General features: G+C 38.6%; 2 protein-coding genes across 14 annotated transcripts in view; one reads left to right on the forward strand and one right to left on the reverse strand.

Annotated features, from left to right (window-relative positions):
• Positions 1-3,551, reverse strand: part of DCTN5 (dynactin subunit 5) — a 32,481-nt gene extending 28,930 nt beyond the window's left edge. For all 3 annotated transcript variants that reach the window (XM_069486807.1, XM_069486809.1, XM_069486808.1), the window contains exons 1-2: positions 3,448-3,551; positions 2,632-2,700 (exon numbers count right to left, since the gene is read on the reverse strand). In XM_069486807.1, coding sequence (XP_069342908.1) covers positions 2,632-2,700; positions 3,448-3,495 — 117 coding nt within the window. In that variant the 5' untranslated portion in view covers positions 3,496-3,551. The remainder of the gene's footprint in view (positions 1-2,631; positions 2,701-3,447) is intronic.
• A 159-nt stretch (positions 3,552-3,710) lies between these two features.
• On the forward strand, positions 3,711-25,581 carry PALB2 (partner and localizer of BRCA2). 11 transcript variants are annotated; one of them, XM_069485943.1, is made up of 13 exons: positions 3,711-3,906; positions 6,287-6,346; positions 6,460-6,562; positions 7,916-9,403; positions 11,975-12,807; positions 13,169-13,240; positions 14,962-15,123; positions 16,420-16,505; positions 16,730-16,891; positions 18,163-18,279; positions 20,056-20,143; positions 22,292-22,440; positions 25,077-25,581. In XM_069485943.1, the coding sequence occupies exons 1-13, from the start codon at positions 3,859-3,861 to the stop codon at positions 25,285-25,287; spliced, it is 3,579 nt and encodes a 1,192-aa protein (XP_069342044.1). In that variant the 5' UTR covers positions 3,711-3,858; the 3' UTR covers positions 25,288-25,581. The 11 variants fall into 11 exon arrangements, with proteins under 11 accessions (XP_069342044.1, XP_069342051.1, XP_069342052.1 ...); XM_069485950.1 differs by having other exon boundaries at positions 3,711-3,889; XM_069485944.1 differs by having other exon boundaries at positions 3,859-3,906; positions 7,916-9,396; positions 11,980-12,807; positions 25,077-25,498.
• Positions 25,582-25,722: the final 141 nt, after the last annotated feature.

Here is a 25,722-nt window from a genome sequence, read left to right on the forward strand (position 1 = left end):
TTATAAGACACAAAATTCAGGATAGTGGTTTCCTCTTGGAGGGAGGCAGAAGAAAGAGATAGGGGAGAAACATAAAGACAGTACTTATAATGGCACATTGATTATGCCCCAGTTCTTCAGTGGGGTATTGCGTTCATTGGTGTCGACTTAATTTTTATGCTTTATAACATATATGCCACACATACTCCTTTGTATACACCAAATATTGCCAAATAAAAGATCTTTTTAAGAAGAAAAAGAGGGCCCTGAATAGCCAAAGCAATCTTTAAAAGAACAAAGTTGGAGGACTCATACTTCTTGATTAAAAATATATTACAAAGCTACAGTAATCAAAACAGTGCAGTGCTGCATAAGGACAGACATATAGACCAACCAAATAGAACTGAGGTCAGAAATAAAGCCATACATCTATGACCAATTGATTTTTTACAAGAGTGCCAAGATCATTCAACCAGGAAAGAATAGTCTCTTCAACAAATGGTGCTGGGGCAACTGTATTTCTACATCCAAAAGAATTACGTTAGATCCCTACCTTATACCATTTACAAAAATTAACTCATAATGAATCAACAACCTAAATATAAGCACTAAGACCATAACACTCTTAGAAGAAAACACAGCAGTAAATCTTCATGACCTTAGGTTTGGCGTGGATTCTTAAATATGACACCAAAAAGATAAGCAACAAAATATAGATAAATTGGACTTTATCAAAATTAAAAACTTTTGTGCATCAAAGGACATTATCAAAAAAGGAAAAAGATAAGTCTATAGAATGGGAGAAAATATTTGCAAATCATATATCTGATAAAGGTTTAATATCCAGAATATATAAAGAACTCCTACAACTTAAGAATAAAAAGACGAACAATGCAATTTTAAAATGAACAAAGGACTAAATAGATATTTGTCTAAAGAAGATATATAAATGGCCAATAAGCACATGAAAAGATGTTCAATGTCATTAGTCATTATGGAGATGCAAATCAAAACCACAATGAGATACCATCTTACACCCACTATGATGGCTATAATCCAAAAAACAGAAAATAGTGTTGGTAAGAATGTGGAGAAATTGAATCCTGCACAATGGTGGTGGGAATGTTCAATGGTGCAGTCATTGTGGAAAAAAGTTTGGCAGTTTCTCAAAAAGTTAAACATAGAATTGCCATGACCCAGCAATCCCACTCCTAGGTATATACTCAAAAGAACTGAAGACAGAACTCGAACAGATACTTTCAAGTCAGTGTTCACTGCAGCATTATTTACAATAGCCCAAAGGTGGAAACAATCCAATTGTTCATCAACTGATGAACAGGTAAGTAAAATTTGGTACATATACATAATGGAATATTATTCAGTTATGAAAAAGAATAAAGTTCTGATGTGCTACAACATGGATGAACCTTGAAAACATAATATTAAGTAAAATAAGCTAGACAAAAAGGACAAATATTATATGATTCCACTTATATGAAATATATGGAATAGGAAAATTCATAGAGATAGAAAGTAGATGGAGGGTACCAGTAGATGCAGGGACTGGGGAGAGGAAGGAATGGGGAGTTATTCCTTAATGGGTACAGAGCTTCTGTTTGAGGTGGTGAAAAAATTTTGGAAATAGATAGTGGGAGGTTGCACAACACTGTGAATGTAATTAATGCCAATAAATTGTACACTTATTAAAATGGCAAATTTTGTTATATATAGTTCACCACAAGAAAAAAAATCTTCCCCACAAAGTCACAGGAAGTGTCTCAGAATTAGCTAAGGGATTTCCAAAAGCCTCCACATACTTGCTAATGAGTCAAAGGGACTTAACTGAATTTTCTAATTCAATGTAGAAACAGTGTGTCTGAGCAATTACTGAACTCTATTTCTTTTCCATTAAATGTCATGGTATGACGGGCTTAATGAAGTCTAATTGTGTCTTCACTGAAAATATCTGTCATCTCTTGGTCATAGCGAGATTCTTTTCCTTCTGGAAGTTAGAGATGTAACATTTAAAGGAAAATTAATTTCAAAATTGAGTGTGTTCCAGATGGCAGGCAAAAACTATGAACTTCATTTTTTGTCAAGCTCAAATATACCTGGTGATATTTTCTCTGGTTATTTCCAGGTTTATACTCATCTCTTTGCTATTTCCCCATTTATTCAGACTACAAGCTTCTGAGCCTTTCAGATTCCATTTTGCATGTTTGTCTCATATTTTAATACCTTTCCCAATTCTTATTTTCATTTTAAGAGTTTCAGTTAATAGTGAATTATTAATTATTATTAAACAGAGAGTTTTATGAGTATTACTTTAGTTTCTACCGTAAAATATTTTATTGCCTATTTATGTTTTGTGTCCAGTACCTTAAGGCAAACTACAATACTGTAGAATAATTTTGGTTCTAGCTGCCATCAGTATTGTTCCTGGTATAAAAGGAAAAACGCTTTCTGTTGCCTCCTCTTGTTGAACATTTTTGTATTCAATAAATCCAATTCAGATAAAGGAAAGATAGTAAAAGAATTGGAAAATGTACAAAAAGAAATGGGAGACATGGCAACATTTTATCTGCCCTGCTAATGCGATAATTGGTGGAAAACAAGCAGAGGTTTGCATTCTGGAGATGGCCTTTCCCTTACCTTGCCATTAAGAACGATGTTCTGGCTTCCACACAACACTGACTGGCGACTGACTTTGTTCCCAGATGCCTAAAAGGAAACAACAGAAAACTGGGGTAAGGAAACTGAGTGAGTTTCTAGGGTACAGGTTTCCTCAAGAAAGTTCATATTGAAGAGTAAAAAACTTGAAATGGGCTGCTGTCCACAATGGAATAAATCCAGGATATCAAAAAATTAATTACAGCCTGGAGCTGTAATTAATATTAGGATGGGGTGTGTGCAGTGGCTCCCACCTGTAATACCAGCGCTTTGGGAGGCCGAAGCGGGAGGATAGCTTGAGGCCAGGAGGTCGAGACCACCCTGCCCAAAATAGCGAAACCCTCATCACCACAAAAAATAAAAAAAGAAATAGCTGGGCACGGTAACGTGCCTATAGTTCCAGCTACTAGAGAGGCTGAGGCAGGAGGGTCGCTTGACCCCAGGAGTTGGAGGTTGCATTTACAGTAAGCTATGATGGGGCCACTGCACTGCAGCCTGGGCGACAGAGCGAAACGGTGTCTCTTAAAACAAAAAAATTAGGATAGACGAGACTTGTCCTGTCCTCCTGAAGGCACTTTATCCCTACGAGAAAACCGTAAATAAATACAAAAAGCCTAAACTGGCCACGTACGGACTAAATAGCAAAGCCAGGCCATACACGAAGCGTCACCAGGGAATCCCGGACTAACTGCCAAAGCGCCCCGGGGTGGGTGGGGCAAGGATAGGATGGGGCCGCCGGTCAGCCCTCAAAGGGACGCAGGCTTGGAAAGAGGAAGACATATGTCTGGACTCGCGCACCGTCTCGATGTACTCGGACTTGTTGTAGAGCAGCTCGCCCAACTCCATGGCTGCCACCTCCTTCCTGCAGCTCCGGATCCTGTCAGAGTCTGTCAGTCAGTCTGTCCGAGAAGCCGGCTACTTCCGGCTGCTTCTCCACTTCCGGTCTCTTCGACAGCTCGGCTCTCCTCTAGGCCGCCCCGCTCCATTGCTCGGCAGTCCCCGCTGCGCGTGCGCAGGCCAAGCGGGGGATTTAATTGGCCAGAGCTTAGGGCGCGCCTGCTCCGCTTGGGGTAGCTGGTTGCGCGCGGAGGGGATTCCCGGTCCCCTGTTCCATTTCGGGGTGCCTCCCGGGTCTAGGGCCAGCTGGGTCCCGGAGCCCGCAGAGCTGGGGCTGGCGACGGCTGCTCTTTTCGTTCGGCCGCCTGCCCGATGGACGAGCCTCCCGGGAAGCCCCTCAGCTGTGAAGAGAAGGAAAAGGTGCCTGGGGGTGCGGGGAGGGTGGACGCAGGACTCTGACCCCAATTTCCCAGGTTTTTAAGCTTGACTTTGTTTCCTCGGCCGTCCGAGGGCAGCAGTATCCTCTCAGCTACCCTCCTCTCAGGGCGGAAGGGGTACAGAAATGAAAGTATAGAAAACTGGCGCGGTACTCACGTGGCGGCGCTGAAAGAACAAATTTTTATTACAGTAGCAATGCATAAATACAAAATGTAAAACTTTATGGATGAAGTCCCATTTGACACTTTTCCTCCTCCCACACTCTCAATCTTCCCTTCACCCCTCAAGTAAATCATCTAACAGTTTGGTACTTCCAGATCTTTTCGTGTGTTTTTGTGTGTCTGTGGTGGGGGAGGAGTGTACCCCTAACCACCAAAAAGTAATATTGTATGTATTTTTTGGAGAGGAGAAGGTTCATAAATGGTATGATCTGCATGGTTCTGCAACTTTGTTTTTCTTCTCCATGTTTAACATCCGTGTCGGGACATGTTTACCCTGCTTTAAAAAAAAAGTTCCATATAGTATTCTGTAGTTTGAAAGTGCCCTCGTTTCTTTTCATATTATTAGACTTTTAGGTCATTTCAAGCTTGTGCTGATGTTAGCTTGAATGTATCTTGTGCTTGCTGTGCTAAACTGTGTTAAACTCATTCTCATTAAATCATCAGTCTTACCTTCTGGTTGGCGGGAGAAAGATCATTTACAAGTAAACAAGATAATTCTCAGATATCGATAAGTTTGGTGGGAAGCAGGCAAGCCTAAGGGTTAAGGGCACAGACTCTAGAATTCTACTACTTGGGGTTTGAATCATGTCATTTATGGACTGCATGATTTTAGACACATTGCTTTGAAACAAATCCTTGTTTTAGTTTGCTTATGTGTAAAGTAGGGATGATAATATTAATAGTAAAATCTATATATTAGGGTTATTGTGAGTGATAAATTAGTCAATATATAGAAGTCACTTAGAAAAGTCCATAACACCAACTGAGGCACATTATAAAATTATCAGCTGTTTTTATTGTTTGTATTTGAGAATAAGTAAGGACAGAGGTGACTCCTTTAGTACTGGGAGTGCTGTGGTAAACAGAATGCTGGAAAGAGGAAAATTAAGTAATTAAGAAAAAGTCACAGTTGGGAAGTTGTCTGTTAGCATGTTTTGCCGTTAGTAGGGTTTTTTTAAGGTAGGTTCTGAGGATAGAAATCTTGATGATGTTTTCTAAGCTGAAGGATGAGTGCCTCTAACAGGTTCCTAGAAAGCAGAGGAAACAGGGGTGGCTTTGCTGCTAAGAGAATCCTTTGAACCACAGAAAACAACGGGAATCTAAACTTTCAGAGAACAGTAGTTTGACTCAGCCCAGTTCATTTATTTATTTAATAAATCTTTGTTGAATGCTTGCTGTGTGCCTGTCTGGGAATTCAGCAGTGACGGCTCCAACTTCTCTGGCCTTCTGTGTGTTCCTCAAATACACTTAGCCCATTGCACTATGGAGCTTTTACATTTGTGGTTCTCTCTACCTGGGATACCTTTTCCTCTAAAAAAGCTAGCTCCTTCCTCCTTCAGGTCTAGGCTCAAATGGCAGTCCTCAGAAATGCCTTCCTGACCACTCTAGCTAAAGTAGTCCCATCAGTAGGCTAATAATTCTCTCCTATCACCCTGTTTATCTAGGTATTTGTAACCCTGTAAAATCATCTGTTTATCTGGTTTCTTATTTATTATCTGTATCCCTTACTGTATGTAGATTGCCCTGACCACTCTATCTCTAGCATCTGGAGTAAAAATTGACACACAGTGGGTGTTAGTTATTGTTCCAGATGCTAGAGATACCTGGACCATTAAATGACAAATAAGAGATTCATTTGTTGAATGACTGAGAATGACAGCTCCTGCTACCTTTGAGGATCTTAGGGTGATGGGGAGAAACAGAGAAATAAATAGCATAGTGTGGTAAGTACTGTGATAAGGGAAGCATAGAGCAGGGGTAGAGTGTCTAAACAAGATTTAGAAAAGGACCTAGAGGTCTACCCTAACAAAATAAAAAGCTAAGCTAAGTCTTGAGGAATCAGTAGGAATTAGCAAAGGGAGGAAATGCTCCAGGTGATAAGAACAGTTTGTGCAAAGGTCCTGAGATAGTAAAGAGCTTGGTGCATATTGCTGACTTAGTGACTGAAAAAAAAGAAAAAAAGCTTGGTGCTTTTTGAGACCTGAAAGTAGGTGAGAATGAGCCAGTGCTATTCCCTTCACTGCATCTTGCCGAGGGACCCCTCTGAGCCCTGCGTATTCATGTCTGGTAGTCACTGCATCCCTTCCCTCTGACTCTACTTTTCCACTTGCTCAGTGTTGTTGGTATTTTTCTTCTTCCAGTTGAAGGAAAAATTAGCATTCCTGAAAAGGGAATACAGCAAGACACTAGCCCGCCTGCAGGTAAGTGAAGTGTCAAATTAAGGTGCTATAGTACAAACTGTGTAAAAACAGTTCTTGACAATAATGAAGCTTTAAAGAAAATTTACTTCTTGAGCTTCTTTTGTTTTCTTTAGCGTGCACAAAGAGCTGAAAAGGTTAAGAATACTATTAAGAAAACAGTAGAAGAACAAGATTGCTTGCCCCAGCAGGAAATCTCACCACAGCTAAACCACTCAGGTAAAGCTAGCCCATTCACTTACGCTTGTTTTATTATTCATTTCCCAGATATATTTGGCTGCTGTTCTTTTTCTCACAGACTAAAGATAAGGACTAGTAATAGACTCTTTTTACTTAACATAAAGTCCATATGCCATAAAATCTACTCAATAAGCTATGCTTTCAGTTGGATTGTTTATTTAGTTGCTCTTTTTCCCTCTCAGCTTTTAGAAATTATATTTATTATTTAAATATTGGAAAGATGATGTAAAAAAAATTTGGACAGGCACAGTGGCTCATGCCTATAATCCTAGAACTTTGGGAGGCCAAGGCAGGAGGATGCTTGAAGTTGGGAGTTTAAGACCAGCTTGGGCAACATAGCAAGACCTCATCTCTACAAAAAAATTTTTTAAATTAGCCAGGTGTGGTGGTGCCTGCCTGTAGTCCCAGCTACAGGAGGCTGAGGCAGGAGGATTGCTTGCCCGGGAGTTTGAGGTTGCAGTGAGCTATGATCACACCATTGTATTCCAGCCTGGGTGACAGAGCAAGACCCTGTCTCTAAAAAAATAAATAAATTTTAAAAAGAAAGACAGAAAATTTAAGTATCTATATATGAACAGAGTAAAGAGTGTGGATGGAAATACTCCAAAAAATAATGGTCATTCATGGCCGGGCTCATACCTATAATACTAGCACTTTGGGAGGCCAAGGCAGGAGGATCACTTAAGGCCAAGAGTTTGAGACCAGCCTGGGAAACATAGGGAGACTTCTTCTCTGCAAAAACTAGAAAAAGTATTAATAGCTGAGCATGGTGGTGAGCACCTGTAATCCTAGCTACTTGGGAGGCTGAGGTGGGAGGATCACTTGAACCCAGGAATTTGAGGTTGCAGTGAGCTATGATAATGCCCCTGTGCTCTAGCACAGGCAACAGAGTAAAACTCTGTCAGAAAAAAAAAAGTCATTTCTGGTGTTAAAATTCAAGTAATTTATAACCATAAAATTGGGGGCTACTGAAAAGGGAATGAAATTAAATTACTTGAGCCAGAAAACAAAAAATACATGAGACAAAAAATTAGGTGAGATTAAAAAATTAAGAGAAAAGATGAGTGTGATAAAGTATAGATCTTTTAATTTAAAAAACTTTTTAAAGCACAGATCTATTTGTTTACATTGTTTATATTGACTTAAAATTTTATAGTTTATTACTGTTTTAAAAACTTAAACCTTGATCTGCCCAAATGAAATGTCATTGATCCTTAAATAAATGTTTGGTAGTATTTATATTAATATATAATCTTTAAAAACAAATGTGGAATATTTTTTGTTTCATTTTAAAAGGAAAATATTAGTTACACACTTTTTTTTCCTTCTCAGAACCTAAAAATGAAGTGTCTCTTTGTGGCAAGTTACAAATCAACACCCATTTTGATGAAAAAACTGGAGAAAAGACATCTATCACACTTGATGTTGAGCCTGGGTCCTTTAATCCTGGAGACAGCCCAGAAGGATTACTTATACAAAGAACAGATGACATCCAAGAACACCTTCCCCACAGGGCCAGTGGTCCTGATGATAAGAAAAGGCAGAGTAAGATGCCAGGGAGGAGCAAGAAGCCGCAGAAGAGAACATTTATTTCACAGGAGAGAGAATGTGTCTTTGACACTGATTCACTCATATTCTCTGAAAAAAGACTACAGGGAGAAATCTGTAGCAAAAATCCTAAATCACCAGTAACTGAAATAAGAACTCACCTTTCAAGTCCTCCCAAGTCTGAACTTCCAGATTGTCTAGGACCAGTTATAAAACCTGATGGAGAGGGTGTATTAATTCTACCAACTGCCAAACCAGAAAGAAGTGTTGATACACTCCTAAGAAGAACTAATTTCCCCAAGGAGACTAAAATTCCTTTGCATACTTCATCAGATAGCAGTAATAGTCAGTACCTTGAACATATGTCTCCTAAAGGTAACTGTAAACTTATTACTCAGGGCTTAAAAAACATTAGCCTTGCTTCATCTGTAAACTTAGAGGCACAAGGCAAAAAAATGACTGTATTTACAGACAACCCAATAGTAAATAAAGCTATAAGTGCAAGTGGCCAACTAGCTAGAAGTCATAATTTAGAGGCAGATAATTCATGTTCTATAAATGAAGTCACTTACAATAATTTATCAGCAAATGAAAACCAAAACTTAAAAGAACAAAATCATACAGAGACATCTTTACAATCTCCCAGTAATGCTCTTGATGGTAGAAATGAATGTCTTCAGGAAAATGAGGCTCTAGGTCAATCTAAGAGACCTAACCTAGACGCAATCTCTCCTGTTTCTACCGAAAATGAAATACATTCTTGCACAATGCTTGAAGGCCTTCTGTTTCCTGCAGAATATTATGTTAGAACAACACGACGCATGTCAAATTGCCAGAGAAAAGTAGCTCTGGAGGCTGTAATTCAAAGTCACTTGGGTGTCAGGAAAAAAGGGTCTAAAAATAAAAATAAGAAAGCAAGTGAAAATTTACACCTTTCCAATGAGAAAACTGACCAAAGTGAAATTAGTTTGTCTGACACATATACAGGACAACCAAGTTCAAGAAGTCCTCAGCAATTTCTCTCATTAACTGAAGTCAAGTCTGCCACGGGGCCCACTGAAGATAATAATTTCTCTAGGAAGGCAGTTGCCCGGCTAACTGGCAGAAGACACAGAGGAAAAAGAAAATCAGTCTGCATCTCGGCATTAGATCATCATGAACGACTTTTGCCAACTTCTGGCACATTGGACATTAACAGTTCTGGGGAGGAAGTCATCTTGCACAAATATCGGAACAAAACGGTGATTATTCATGGTAAGAAGAAAGTTGAAGGTAAATCAAAATGTCTTTGATGATGACGATGATAGCTAATACTTAACTGTGTGCCTTGTACTTTCTAAATGCTGTCAGATGAATTGAATCATCACGGCAGTCCTACATGAGGTAGAATCCTCCCTTTATAGATGAGGAAACTAAGGCACAGGGAGATTAAAGTGACTTTAATTAATTTAATTATTTAAACATGGCAGTATGGTGCTAGCATTCACTAATGTGGTTAAAAATGGATACTGAAGGCCGGGCGCGGTGGCTCACGCCTGTAATCCTAGCTCTCTGGGAGGCCGAGGCGGGTGGATCGCTTGAGCTCAGGAGTTCGAGACCAGCCTGAGCAAGAGCGAGACCCCGTCTCTACTAAAAATAGAAAGAAATTATATGGACAACTAAAAATCTATATAGAAAAAATTAGCCGGGCATAGTGGCGCATGCCTGTAGTCCCAGCTACTCGGGAGGCTGAGGCAGTAGGATCGCTTAAGCCGAGGAGTCTGAGGTTGCTGTGAGCTAAGCTGATGCCACGGCACTCACTCTAGCCTGGGCAACAAAGTGAGACTCTGTCTCAACAAAAAAAAAAAAAAAAGGATACTGAAAAGGAAAATGTATTGGATGTTTACCTAATATTGATATTTATTCAGGTACAGCACAATTTTTATCCATGGGTAGAAGCTTTATATCTAATATACGACATGTTTTTGAAGTAAAAGGGAGTGTGTGTTACAGTAAAAGCACATTAACTGACTCTCTTAGAAATGATCATGTAATAAAGAGACCCGAGCAACTTTTTTGGGTAAAATATCTAATGTAGTCTCTGTGAGGTCCATAGGACAGAAGATTTTGAAGGACAGCAAGCAAGGCTACATTGTAATTTAAACTTTCCATTCATTTGCTCAGGAGTTAATCATATCTGATAAACTGAGCACAAGAACTGGATAATTCATTGTGGCTGTAAACAGGGTATCGAGTCTTTGTGCTCTGTCTCAACTACTCAACTGTGGTGCTGCCAGGCACCGTGGCTCACACCTGTAATGCCAGCACGTTGGGAGGCCAAGGTGGGAGGATTGCTTGAGGCCAGTAGTTTGAGACAAGCTTTTTTTTCTACCAAAAAAATATAAAAATTAGCCAGGCACGTTGGTGTGCACCTGCAGTCCCAGCTACTCAGGAGGCTGAGGTGGGAGGATCAGGCTGAGTTGGGAAGATTGCTTGAGCCCAAGAGTTCAGGCCTGCAGTGAGCTATGATTGCAGCACTGTACTCCAGCCTGGGTAACAAAGTAAGCCCCTGTCTCCAGAAAACACAAAAAGAAAAGAAAAAACTGGTGCAAAAGCATCCAAAGACAATGTATAAATGTGACTGTGTTTCAGTAAAACTTTATGTACAAAAATAGTCTGCTCTGTGCCACTAGACATAGACTTTGGTCTATGAGCTATGATTGATTAATTTAAAAATAATAATCATGACTTTGTCATCCTTTTTTAAGTCAACAAGAATACAAAGGAATCACAAAGTAGGCAATCCAGTAATAATCTAGAAAGTTTCTTTTTATACAGTACTTTGAAATATTCTGTTATAATTTTAGTAAGCAGAAGCTACATTTAGTTTTTCTTAAGATGACATTCCCATAACAAGATTAAGCATTTTAAGTTACGTGAACAATTCAGTGGCATTTATTGATAGAACATTTATAATGTGCAACTACCACTTCTATCTAGTTTTAAAACATTTCTCTTACCTCCAAACCCCATACCCATTACGCAACTGCTTCCCTATTTCCTCTTCCCAGTCCACCCTAGCTCCAGGCAGCCACCAATCTGCATTCTAGCTCTATGGATTTATAATTTACCTGTTCTGGGTATTTCATATAAATGGAATTACACAGTATGTGACCTTTTGTATCTGGCTGCTTTCACTTAGCATAATGTTTTCAAGATACATCCATGTTGTAACATGTATCAGTACTTCCTTCCTTTTTATGGCTGAATAATATTCTGTCATTCCATCATGTGTTTGTACGACAGTTTGTTTATCCATTCATCAGCTGGATACAACTACATTTTGAATGTTATAGGATTCCATTCACAATAAAAGCAGTAAATTACTCTTTGCTTGAAAAGAGGACTGAATTTTCTTTAGTGAGAGGAGCCAGCGTTTTGTAGACTGTACTCTGGCAGCCTGGTAGAATCATAGTTCTCAAGGTGGACAGAAATTGAGAGATTTTCAGTCCAGTTCCTTAAAGAGGGCTAATGAGAGGAGGGAAAATGGACTGAATTGAATTGTCCAAGGTTACCCAGCAAATCAGTGGTTGAGCTGGGACTTGATGCTAGTCTTCCTTCTCCCAGTTAATGATGTCAGCAATACACTCTTTTGGTAGTGCAGAAAAATAACTTAGTTAACCACCAACCTATGACCATCATCACACCCTTCACCCAGGTTTCAAAGTCCTGCATGGGAAAAGTAATGAACTTTTTACTATATTTGAATTTAGAAGCTCATTCGTTGTTGCGTATTAATGTCTCTTTTGTGGGTTTTTTTTTTTTTTTTTTTTACTATTGTTGTTGCTTATTTTTCTATTTTAGGGAAGGAAGGTCATCGTCAAAAAGAAGACTTCCTGTGTTCCAGTGATAATGCTTATTTAGCTTTGGACGATGATGCTTTCAGTGTTCATTTTCATAAAAACAAAATGCTGAGTTTAAAGCAACTGTCATCTTTTCTCAATATCACAGACTTTCAGTTACCTGATGAAGACTTTGGGCCTCTTAAGCTTGAAAAACTGAAGTCCTGCTCAGAAAGACTGATGGAACCTTTTGAATCAAGTATTTATGAAGAGAGGCATCTTAAGGAGGAAAATTGTGTTACTGTTCCGGAGGAACTGATTTGTAAACAAATAGACACAGAAATAGAAGACTTGGAAGAGGAACTTACTGTTCTACCAGGAAAATCACATCCTAAAATGTCAGACCTAAAAAGCCAGCCTACAAATAAAGGCCTCTCTTCATCCATATTACTTTTCACTCCCTTAAATACTGTGGCACCCGATGAAAGTGACAGACCTACTGCAGACATGTGTTCACCTGCTTTCCCCATCTTAGGTACTACTCCAGCTTTCGGCTCCCAAGCATGCTATGAGAAAGTGTCTACAGAGGGTGTTGGACAGACTTGCTCTACACCCCAACTTTCTCTCCTGAAAGACACAGTCAGTCTTGCTGGTGATAGTAAACAATTCGACAGTTCAACCAGCCCACCAAAACTGGATACCAGCCTGCATGTGTCAGGTAGGAAAAGACAACCTGCCTGTGACTGTGACTCTGGCCCCCAAACAACACCTCTACCTGTTGAGTCATTCACTTTCAAAGAAAATCAACTCTGTGGAAATACATGCCAGGAGTTATGTAAACATTCCACTGAACAGGTACAATCTGTTTCCTTTGTGCAATTTTCTCTGAAGGAATGAAATGTCTTAGTGAAAATGGACAACATGACTTCCTTATGTATTGGGCCCTTGGTGTTTAAGAATATTTTAACATGTTTCTTTGATATGACTTCATTGTAAACATTAAACTCAATCTGGGGAAATTATGGGTAATTAAAAGACATTTCTTTTAAATATTGGGGATTCTATTCTTTGTCTTCAATGAAACAGTTGCATTTGGAGCTTTGCTGCTGTTACCAGAGGAAATAAAAACATATGAAGTAGACATTTGATGAGTGAGTGATACAGGCAGACATCATACATAAAGTGTAGATTAATGGTATGACTTTTGTTTCCGCAGACTGAAATAGCAGATCTTCCTGCTTGTGATAGCTTAAACCCAGGCAACCTACAATTGGTTTCAAAGTTAAAGGTCAGAATATTCCCATATAGTGTGTCTTGTGTGTTACATGTGAAAAATTTAATGAAATTGATAAGAAAATTGAAAAGAATTCAATCATACGGCTTCTTATTCTTTATTTAATACTATTAAATAAATCGGTAAACAGATTCAGAAAAACAGATTTGAATTCTTTGTTTCTCGCAATATTTACCTCTATATTTTGAGCTCTTCTGAAGTTTATTTATATGTCAAGCTACTGCCAAGAACAACTTAGGCTAAATAACTCAACTTCTTATCTGAATTTAAGTCAGGCATTTTGACAGAAAGAGTGAAACCTGAGTCATTCATATTTTTTCTACCGAAATGGTGTAATGTTTCTAGAAGAATCAATTAATGGTGATTTCACTTTCACTTTATAAGAAAATAAGCAGCAGGTTTAGATTTTGATACAGTGAATGGTAATCTTTTTTATGCTGTGTGGTAACTTAAAATGTCTCAAGACATATGAAATGTCCTGGGGGTGGGAGTGAGAATAGGGGTGCAAAAGCTCTTCCTCTTGAAAAGTACTGGTGTGGAGGAAGGAGCTTCAAATCCATCTAAAATGTTTCTGCCAATTACTTACTGGCTGTGTCACCTGGGACAAATTATGTAACCTCTGAGCCCCAGATGCCTTTTCTATAAAAGATATGTAATAATATAGTAATACCTATGCTCTGTTTCAAAACTATTCTTGAGTCAATTTTAATAACTTAGTTTCATAAAGAATTAACTATTTCATTAATATTATTATAGATTTTTTAATCTGTGTATATGCAGTTAACCCTCTCTTCCCCATTTCCACATCTCTAAAGTTTTTTTTCCTATATCAGACTTAAGGGATTTGTCCATTCTGTTGGTCTGCCAAAAAAAACCAAAAACCAGTTTTTGGTTGTATTGATTATTAATTATTATTTTTTTTAATTTTGTAGCTCATTTATTTCTGTATTTATAATAATTATAATTACTAATCCCTGTTTTTCATTGTTCTTATTTTGTTCTTTTACTTCCTAAGCTGTATGCTTACTTTATTTTAATCTTTCTTTGTTTTCTGCTAAATGCCTTTGTGATTATGATTTTTCTTGGAAATACCACTTTGGCCATGCTCTGTGGGTTTGAATACACAGTGCTCTCTTTGTCATAATTGGAGATTAAGTATAATGTATGTTGTTTCAATGTTTTTTCCTCTTCAATGCATGAGTGGTTCATCAGGGTGCTTAATTTCCAAATGGATAAGTTCTTATGAGCTATCTTTTTGTGATTAAATCAGAATTTATTCCATTCTGGAGCTATACATTTTTTAATATTTCATGATGTAATTATGTATAGGCAATTTTTTTTAGTTTCATAAGAACCACAAAACTTTCTTTTGGGCCAGGCACAGGGGCTCAGGCCTGTAATCCTAGCATTTTGGGAGGCTGAGGTGGGAGGATCCCTTGAGCCCAGGAGTATAAGGTTGTAGTAAGCTATGATGATGCCACTGCACTGTAGCCTGGGCAACAGAGTGAGACACTGTCTCAAAAAAAAAAAAAAAAGCTCACTCTTTTGACCTGCATAAAACTTCAATTTTACTTATCATCTCATCACCAGGAAACAGAGCCGGGGAGTGTGGGGGAGAATTACATAGAAAATGTGAAATATGAAAAAAAAAGAAAAATATTTCACTTACCTAGTATTTCATCTCATTCTTTTTTGTTTTTGCCATTTTGTGTCAGAATCCTTCAGGTTCGTGTTCTGTGGATGTGAGTGCCATGTGGTGGGAAAGAGCTGGTCTTAAAGAGCCATGTATTATAACTGCTTGTGAATATGTAGTTTCTCTTTGGAAACCTCTGGACGCTTGGCAGTGGAAAAACATTTATACCTGGCACTTCACCGAGGTAAGTGGGAATCTTAAAGCTGAGAGAGATCTTTGCAGTCATTTGCATCATAATGTAGATGGGCAGCTCACACAGTGGAGCTCCATTACCATTACCAGTGGGGCGCCACTATGCCCGGCAAGGCAGAACTAGAGATGAGGTTTTTTCCCAACATTTGATTATGAAAATTTTCAAACATACAGAAAAAGTTGTGTAGGGAGCCTCCATTTATCCACCGTCTAGACTGTGTCATTAACATTGTGCTTTATTTGCTTTATCACAGGTTTATCTAGAAATGGTTTTACACCAGACCTGTTGGAGAAGCTTGGAATTTTTTCTCTTCTGATTTCCAAACTTGCTCATATCTGTATTCTTTGCCCGTTACCAAAACTTTATTTCTGCTGCTTTTCTATATGTATTTCCTTCTAGTATTTGCCAATCTTCATGAATATCTTACATGGTTGCAATCCTAGTGTGCTTAATAGCTTTAGATCTATCTTTTCTCACTTACCATATAAACATTTTTTCTTGTTTCTACATAGTCTTCATACTTAATTATCCTTCATTCTCATTCTCCATTATATCCACAAGTTCTAGCTCTGTGCTTTGCTAGCCTAGTGAACAAACATAATTTTAAATGGCTGCATAATGTTTTCTTCATTCACATGCCAGAATTTACTTAATTATTCCCCTATTGTTAATATAGTATGTTAAATAAATGCTAAGTAAACACTATTATGCATATAGCTTATTTGGATTTACAGCTTATAAAAAGAAGGTGTTTTCTGAGCCTTCTTTTTTTTTTTTTTATAAAATAAATATTTTGAGACAGAGTCTCACTTTGTTGCCCGGGCTAGAGTGAGTGCCGTGGCGTCAGCCTAGCTCACAGCAACCTCAAACTCCTGGGCTCAAGGGATCCTCCTGCCTCAGCCTCCCGAGTAGCTGGGACTACAGGCATGCGCCACTATGCCTGGCTAATTTTTCTATATATATATTTTTAGTTGTCCATATAATTTCTTTCTATTTTTAGTAGAGACAGGGTCTCGCTCTTGCTCAGGCTGGTCTCGAACTCCTGACCTTGAGCGATCCACCCGCCTTGGCCTCCCAGAGTGCTAGGATTACAGGCGTGAGCCACCGCGCCCGGCCTTCTGAGCCTTCTCACATTTGTTCAAATGTTGGAAACTATGCCGGTGCAGTGAAAATACAAAAGAATGTGATAAATTTTAGAAAATTTAAAATTTAAATTTAATTTAAAATTTTAAATTAATTAAAAATGAAACAACCAAATATAATTTTTGGCTGCTTTGTTTTATTTAGGTTCCAGTATTACAAATAGTTCCAGTGCCTGATGTTTGTAACCTTGTGTGTGTAGCTTTGGGAAATTTAGAAATCAGAGAAATCAGGTATGTAATTCCCAAGGAGAGATTTTTTTCCCTCCTTTATCTTTATCTCCATCAGCGTGTTTGGAGTGCAGATTATAACCTAACCTTGAGACTTAGAAGAATGTGAATTTAAGTCTAAAGAGAGATTTTTTAAAAAAATCATTTACATTTAAAATCTAACCTGGTCCTTTAATATTAAAGGCTTATTCCTAACTTCTCCTCATTTTTCCTTATATTTGATTTAGGGCATTATTTTGTTCCCCTGATGATGGAAGTGAAAAGCAAGTACTACTGAAATCTGGAAATATAAAAGCTGTGCTTGGCCTAACCAAGAGGAGGCTAGTTAATAGCAGTGGGACCCTTTGTGATCAACAAGTGGAAATCATGACATTTGCAGACGATGGAGGGTAAGAAAAGCATTGGTTGACTTTAACTGTTGGATAAAGAATGATTTTATCACAGGTTTCAGAGAAAGTTGGATTATTAGGACATTGTTTTTCTGTGCTGTAGGTGTAATACAGCAGGCATGGCTTCAACACAAGGTTGTCACGTAGATACTGGTTAGAGAGGTGGCAGCCAGACATGGCAGGGAAGAAGTTAATGGAGTGGAGAAGCTCAGCAAATGTAGTTTGTTCTTTCTGTAGATTTCTTTGAAATCTCTGTGTGTTTCTTAAATATTAGAAATACCTCAAGTTCATAGATCCTTTCCTCATTCCACACACTTGGTGCCCATGGCTTCAGTGACCATCTAGATGCTGACTACTTGCAAACATACATTTCTAGGTGTGAGCTCTTCTTGAGCTCTAGACCAGAATGTGTATTTATTAGATATCTTGCAGACACCTCAAATTCAACCCATTGAATACTGAACTGATAGCATCCTATCATACACTTGTTGTACTTCATTATTATTTGTCTTTCCTAATGAGAGAGGGCAGGGACATTGTGTGTCTTATTTAGTCATGACCTATTGTGGTAATCTAGGCAAGAGACAGATAATTGTTTGTTTGTTTGTTTGTGGGGTTTTTTTTTTTTTTTTTCTTTTTTGACACAGAGTCTCGCTCTGTTGCCCGGGCTAGAGTGCCATGGCATCAGCCTAGCTCACAGCAACCTCAAATTCCTGGGCTCAAGCGATCCTCCCAGCCTCCCAAGTAGCTGGGACTACAGGCATGTGCCACCATGCCCGGCTAACTTTTTATGTATATATGTTTAGTAATCCAGCTAATTTCTTTCTATTTTTAGTAGAGACGGGGGTCTCGCTCTTGCTCAGGCTGGTCTCGAACTCCTGACCTTGAGCTATCCTTCCACCTCGGCCTCCCAGAGTGCTAGGATTATAGGCGTGAGCCACCGCCGCGCCTGGCCCAGATAATTGTTTAAATTAGAAATATGTTAGTGGAGATGACAAGAACCAGACAGATCTGTGAGAGATGAGATGATAAAATCATTAGGACTTGGTTGAGAAGATCGAGAGGAAGGAAACAAGGATAATGCCATATCCAAGTAGATAATAGAAAAGTAACATATGTTCATTGTAGAAAGTTTAGAATACGTTTTCTGGTTTCATTTTTTTCCTGGTATTAGGTTAGTTTTGTTATGCATAGTTCATTAATGTGTAGAAGGGCTGCTTAGAAACTGCTTTGGTGCAAAGTACTGATTTTTAATACTGTTTTAAACGCAGAAACAAAGAAAAACGGTTTTTGATGTCCCCTGAGGAAACTATACTAACTTTTGCTGAGGTCCAAGGGATGCAGGAAGCTCTGCTTGGTACTACTGTCATGAACAACATTGTTATTTGGTAAGCTTTCCCTGTAGGTCCTTAGTTTCCTCCTCTGTAGTATGAGTATATACCTCTAATTTTACAATGTGCTTGTGAAGAGTGGATAAGAGAGTATATGTAAATATGATCGTGTCTTGTTTTTTTACTGTCAGATGCTATATACTTGTCTTAGCAAGAACATCATATTAATTCAGGCATTGTGAAAAAGATCAGTCTGAGTATTTTAAAATAAATGAAATATTGTTGTCAATTGGTCCAGTTGTTTTTGCTTCTGGTTAGTGGCTGAGTAGCTTCTATCAGACCTTCTCTCTTCCCTCAAATAACTATCAGCTCTGGACAAAATATGAAAAACAACTATCTGAAGGCACCAGAGAGCAAGAAAAAGAAGAAAAATACTGGAGGGGTTCTACAGTTAAAAGAAGGAAATGGCACTAGGCAAGCTTCCCATTCTTATGACTTTAAGCCAGAAGGCAGGCCCTGGTCTGCCCACTGGGTGACTAAAAGCCTAACAGAAGACCTTCTGTCCTCCTGGCTTAGAGAACCAAAGGACAGACTTCAGGGTAATGACGGCAACTAGAAAGTGGGGGTGAAAAGTCCCAAAAAGGAGACAGCCAAAGAAGGAAACCTAAATTCTGGATATAAGCTTTGTTTAAATATCTGGCTGACTGTTTAAACTACATGTGCAAGGGCAGACTCCAAGCAGCCCAGGTAAGACTGAAAGAACTGAACTGGGATTTCAGCATTTGGAGTTTGAGTTCAGCCAAGTTAACTGTTTACTAGAACAAACAAACAAAATGAATATTCTTCAGAGGAACCTAACAGAATCTACAGTTTTTGCAACATATCACTGTATTTATACCAAAAAAAAAAAGTATGATAATGGGAACCAATTTAACAAATTTGTGAGAGAGAAACCAAGTTGAGAAGTCCCCTGTCACCTCTTTTCTTTCTTTTTTTTTTTTATTTCAGCATATTACGGGGATACAAATGTTTAGGTTACATATATTGCCTTTGCCCTGCCCAAGTCAGAGTTTCAAGTGTGTCCATTCCCCAGACGGGGCACGGCACCCATTAGGTGTGAATATACTTATCCCCTCCTCCCCCCTGCCACCTGCCGGATACCTGATGAATGTTACCACTATATGTGCACATAAGTGTTGATCAGTTAATACTCATGTGATGGTGAGTACATGTGGTGCTTATTCTTGTGATACTTAGTAGAATGGGCTCCAGCTCTATCCAGGATAATACAAGAGGTGCTAGATCACCATTGTTTTTTGTGGCTGAGTAGTGCTCCATGGTATACATATACCACATTTTGTTAATCTACTCATATATTGATGGGCACTTGGGTTATTTCCACATCTTTGCAATTGTGAATTGTGCTGCTATAAACATCCGAGTGCAGATCTTCCTTTGGGTAGATGCCCAGTAGTGGGATTGCTGGATCAAATGGTAGTTCTACTTTTAGCTCTTTGAGGTATCTGCTTATTACTTTCCACAGAGGTTGTACTAGTTTAATGAGATAACGGAAAACTTTTCTCATGGAATTTGGAGAGACTTATCCCCAATGGCATAGCAGAGTCAACCTAAGGCTAAACTATCAAACTATTGGCAAAGTTACCCTATAGAGCTACTTTTTGCTAAATCTGTGACTAAACAAAACTAAGGTAGTGTGTCCCTTAGTGTTCCCTTGGTCACCTCCTAAAAGATGCTGTGATGGATAAGAGAATATTATGTGAAAACCAGTTTGCTAGAAGAATGTGATTGGCTTATTTATTTTTGGTATCCAAGGAATTTAAAAACTGGTCAACTCCTGAAAAAGATGCACATTGATGATTCTTACCAAGCTTCAGTATGTCACAAAGCCTATTCAGAAATGGTAAGTAACTGTTGGCTGGGACCACTTTGTGTTTACTTTGGGTATTATTAATACTATTAGTCTCGCTAAGTAAGAGCAATAAGTTGTTAATAGTAATTAACAGACCCTTCCTGTTGCCTATTTTTTCAAAATTGGATAGCAGTGTTTGTTCTTTCTTGAAATTTATGGATGAAAATAAGTGATGGTACAATATATTATAATTGCTTGGGAAATTTTCTGGCTGTATGACTTGAAGGCAAGCATTTATTTCTAGCTGTGAATTTGTACTGAGAAATATTATGCCCATTATTATTATCAGACTTGATTCCCAGCCACATTGCCATAAATGATTTAGGATGTGTTTGCGTAGCCCTAGAGAGGACTAAATGGTCCTAGACATGTTTTTCTCTTAAGCTTTAGTGTTCTCACATAGAAACAAAACAGGTACTTAACCGTTTTGCTAATAGTCTTGGTTTACAGTCCAGTTTTGACATCTGAACACGTTGAAGGAAGTTGTCCAGGACTGAGAAATAACTACTTGAGTATCCACCATTGAAGCTACAGGCAGAGGCAGCAGCAGCAGGCTCAGCACTTGTATAGAGACTGACTTGCTTAGTATCAGTGATAACCTTGAGACTATCAGGCACCCAGGGGCTCTGAATGCAAACAGTGCATCTAGCGCTAGCCTAGCAGGAACTGTGGAATTGAACTCAGAAGCTGTGTGATCTTAGATAATCTGTCATATAATCTTGAGCCCAACTTTTTTCATCCTTTAAATAAGAGGGTTGAATTCGTCTCTAAAATTTATCTATTATGCATTTAAATAATTTCATATCTTTTATATTACAACATTGATATGTATTTGATATTAAAACATTTAACACAGAAATGTGTAAGATAGTAAGTAAAAGTCCCCCATAAAGCCAACCTTCAGAAATAATGGTTTATTATTTATTGCACTATTGTTTAGTGCAGGCATCGGTTAACTTTTTCCATAAAGGACCGGACAGCAAATGTTTGTAGCTCTGCTGGCCATATGGTTTCTGCTGTAAACACTCTACTTTGCCGTTTTTGTGCAAAATCAGCCATAGACAATATGTAAACAATGCATGTGGCTGTGTTCTAATAAAACTTTATGGATACTGAAACTTGAATTTCATATAATTTTCACATGTTACACAATGTCGTTATTCTGATTTTTTTCCAACCATTTCAAAATGTGAAAAACATTCTCAGCTCATGGACCATATGGAAATAAGCATTGGGCTGGATTTGCCCTGTGGGCCATAGTTTGTCAACCCTTTGTTAAGTGTATAGCATTTAACATTTTAAAATTCTCAGTTCTCTAAACACAAAAGTAATTCATTTTCATTGATAAATTCAATCATTTTAGATATGTATGAAGTAGAAAATGAATGCTACTAATTATAAAATGGCCATATAGTTTAATTTTCCCCATCTTACCTCCAAAGAGAAATACTCTCAATGTATAACATACATCTACATAAGTACGCATGTATGCATACACACATACACACACTAATGTTATTATTAGAGCCTGTAATTTTAAAGCTGGGAGATATCTTTAACACATTTTCCCACAGAAACAATTATAGATATGGCATCTTTTGTTTTTTTTCACCCTTACTCTTAGTGGAAAGTAGCAGTGTCTGGGTTTTAGGTTATTGTAGCTAGCCTAAGAATCCAGTCACCACTTACAAGATTGTTTTTATGGGAAAATGTGTTCTGAATTTTCCAAAACTGGCTTACAAATGAGTGTTTCTAATTTGAAGACTCCCTGCATGTGTTTATATGTCCTCTTTTTCTATGCCAAATTTTCCCCAAATCAATGGCATGAAACGTAGTAGTATCTAAGGTATCTAAGGTGAAGGAAATTGATGAGTCAGCTAGGTTGATGCATGACAAGATTGGCTGAGAAAAACATTGGGAACCTTATGCTAGAGAAGCCAGAAGTCCAGCTGGTTAGAATTTCACCCTGCCTGAAAACAAAAACAACAACAACAACAATGAAGACAATGACTGAATCTTGGATACTTAAGAGCCTATTGATCATTCCTGTGATTCTTTGGTTTTGAGTCTGCCAACCCTTTCTTTTTCCCAACATACTCTTGACTGTCTATTTGATAATTAATTTTTCTCCTAAATTAGGGGCTCCTATTTGTTGTTCTGAGTCATCCTTGTGCCAAAGAGAGCGAGTCATTGAGAAGTCCTGTGTTTCAGCTGATTGTGATTAACCCTAAGACGACCCTGAATGTGGGTGTGATGCTGTACTGTCTTCCTCAGGGGCAGGCTGGAAGGCAAGTGTGTGGGTGACTGCTGTTCAGTGGATGTGACGTTTTGAAAGGCACTGTGCAAATACAAAAACTAGATATTTTTGTGTCACTTAGATGAATGGAAAACAGGAAACACTACAGAGCACAAAAAAATGTTAAGAAGTAAAATGAAGTTTAGTGGATGTGACTCAAACCCCAGATTCCCTACATCCTGATGGAAATGGGATTAGATAGGTTTTTTTTATGTGTATTTCAAGCCCTGTATTTTCCCATTAGGAAAACGTTTTAAATACAAACAGAGTAATGAATGTTCACCTCAAAAAACTTACAAGCTACATTCTATCTAAACTAAAACTCAAGAAGTTTTAAATGTACTTTAGGAAGACGTGTTCACTTTGAAATCTCACTGTGCCTCCATCATGCAGGCAGTTGATATGTATTTATTGATAAATATTTATTTATCTATTGACTGATGCCACTGACACAGTTATTGGCATCCCAAGAGTTTTCTGAGCTACATAGAGTTTTGAAGTAGTGCTGATATTGTTAGGTCAACCAAGCAACCTCTGAACATATAGTTTGTAAAGACTGCCTTTTTTTTTTTTTAATGAGACAGAGTCTCCATCTGTCACCCTGGTTAGAGTGCAGTGGCATCATCATAGCTCACTGCAACCCCAAACTCCTGGGCTCAAACGATCCTCCTGCCTCAGCCTCCTGAATAGCTGAGACTATAGGCATATACTACCACAATGTTTAAAATTAGAAGCAAAGATTGAAAATAGACTTAGAAATCAAGATCACAAAGTCTGGCTTTAAAACCTCACAAGGATAAGGCACCTTGATAGTTACAGTGCATGTTTCTTTGGACCTTGTACAAAGCTCACTTGATTAATAACACGTTCTAAAAGACATTCTCTGTCCCAGTGCACTTAGCCAGCTGTGGCGCTTCTGCAGATGTTCTTAACAAGAATCTCAGAACTATTATCTGTAGTGTGTACTTACATAAAGAACTTACTTTCTTGGATATGGAGCGAGAACTGTAGTCATTGGCCTAGAAATTGAAGATAAAGATAACTGCTTGGTCAAGCATTTTCATTGTCACTTTTCAAATGCATTTGTTCAGCAAACCTTGCAAGCCTGTTTGGTGCCATTCCTGAAGGAAGATGTTTTAGTCTGTTCAGGCTGCTACAAAATACTGTAGGCTGGATAGTTTATAAACAACCGAAGTTCCCAGTTTTACAGGCTGGGAAGTCCAGTATCAGGGCACTGGCAGATTTGGTGTCTGGTGAGGGCTCATTTCCTGGTTCATAGATGGAACTTCTAGCTGTGCCCTCACAGCGTAGAAGGAGCAAGGCAGCTCTCTGGGGCCTCTTTTATAAGGGCACTAGTCCCATTCGCAGATTCAGCCCTCATGACGTAATCATCTCCCAAAGGCCCCACCTCCTAGCATCATCACATTGGGGATAAAGTTTCAATAGATGAATTTGGGGGGGGGGGCACAAACATTTAGCACTACTATTTCTAATTTCATGGGAGTTAGCAGAGAAAACTAGTGACTAGTGTCAGTGCACAAAGTGCCATGCATGAGGCTTACACTGTTTAGGAGCACAAGAGTGGAGGGGCACTTTAATTAACAGTGGAGGGTTGGGGAGAAACTGTCAAAGAAAACTTTGTGGAGTTTCCAAAGATGAGTTAGGAGTTAGGTGCACAAAGTTGGGAGCCAGGGATAAAAATATTGTGCAGTTCATTCAGATAACATTCTTTGAGAGCTGACTGTACACCAGCTACCCTGCAAAGTGCCAGTGATACAGCAGAGTGATATTAAATAATTATAGTTAACATCTATTGAGCACTTCCTGTGTGCCAGGTACTACGCTAAACTTTTTTTGAATGAACTGTTTCCTTCAGCCTCACAACAGCCCTGTGAAGTAGGTGCTGTCATCACCCTCCCCGTTTTACTGATGAAGTAAAATAACTTGCCCAGGGCTGCACAGCTCCTACATTGTAGAGTTAAAATGTAAACCCAGGTAGCTGACCGCAGAGCCCCTGTCTTAAGAAGACAACTAGGTTTCTGCTTCATCATGCTTACATTTTTAGGCGGGGAGAGACCCAACAAATACAGAAATAGGATAATCTCACATAGTGAAAAGTGCTTTGAAGATAAAAACAGATAATGTCATAGAGAAGGGAACAGAATACAGTATTCGTGTGCACTGCTTCAGATAGTGGATTAGATGTGACCTTTCTGTGAAGGTGACGGGCCTGAATGATGAAAAGGACCCAGCCAAGCTAAGAGCTGCAGTTAGAGCCTGCCAGGGAGAGAGAATAGCAAGAGCAAAGACACTGAGGTGAGAGCGAGTCTGGCTTGTGTGAAGAATGGAGGGAGGGCCACTGTGAGCTGGCCTTCGAGTGGTACAAGATGCATCAGAGAGATAGACAGGGATGGGACATGTGATTCTGTCCAGAACTGTAACACACTAGCCAATAGTCCTCTAGGATTGCAAATGTAGCCATTCATAGTTACAGGGATTTTTGTTTCTGTTCATCCTTAGGGAAATATGGTTTTGGCCTATTTAAAAAAAATTAGATTTGTGTCCCAGGGGGGAACAATTATTTTTTGGACATGTGATCTGAATTGTTTCTTCTCTGTTTGATACCAGGTTCCTGGAAGGTGACGTGAAAGATCATTGTGCAGCAGCAGTCTTGACTTCTGGAGCAATTGCCATTTGGGACTTACTTCTTGGTCATTGCACTGCTCTCCTTCCCCCTATCCCTGACCAAAATTGGTCTTTCGTGAAATGGTCAGGTACAGATTCTCATTTGCTGGCTGGACAAAAAGATGGAAATATATTTGTATACCGCTACTCATAAGCTAGGGTAAGATGGAAACACAATTCTCTGGGTGTATTTGTCTTCTTAGTATTTTTTGGAGTTGGAAGCATAAAGGAGAATGTCTGCATGACATTTATAATAATTACTGTGTACATCCAGACGGACTTATTTTTCTTCTGATGGTGGTGGCACCACTGACTTCAATGTTCAGTGGAGAAATACTTAGTTGGGGAAAAGGTTTTTAAGTTGATTTTTGTAATTCCCACATTTGGACATTTGTTTTTTAAGGTGTATATAAAGCTTCAAATGTCAATAAATATTTATTTTGATACATTCTGCTTGGAATATTCTTTTCTTCCCATTCTATTAAGGTCACTTTTGGAAATAAGAACTAATTATTACCCAACTAGCATATTTAACATATTAACTGCCACATGAGATGTATTTAAATCAAGCTAGTTTTGAGCCCAAGGC

The sequence above is a fragment of the Eulemur rufifrons genome, chromosome 14 (assembly GCF_041146395.1).
Source record: "Eulemur rufifrons isolate Redbay chromosome 14, OSU_ERuf_1, whole genome shotgun sequence".
Taxonomy (NCBI): domain Eukaryota; kingdom Metazoa; phylum Chordata; class Mammalia; order Primates; family Lemuridae; genus Eulemur; species Eulemur rufifrons.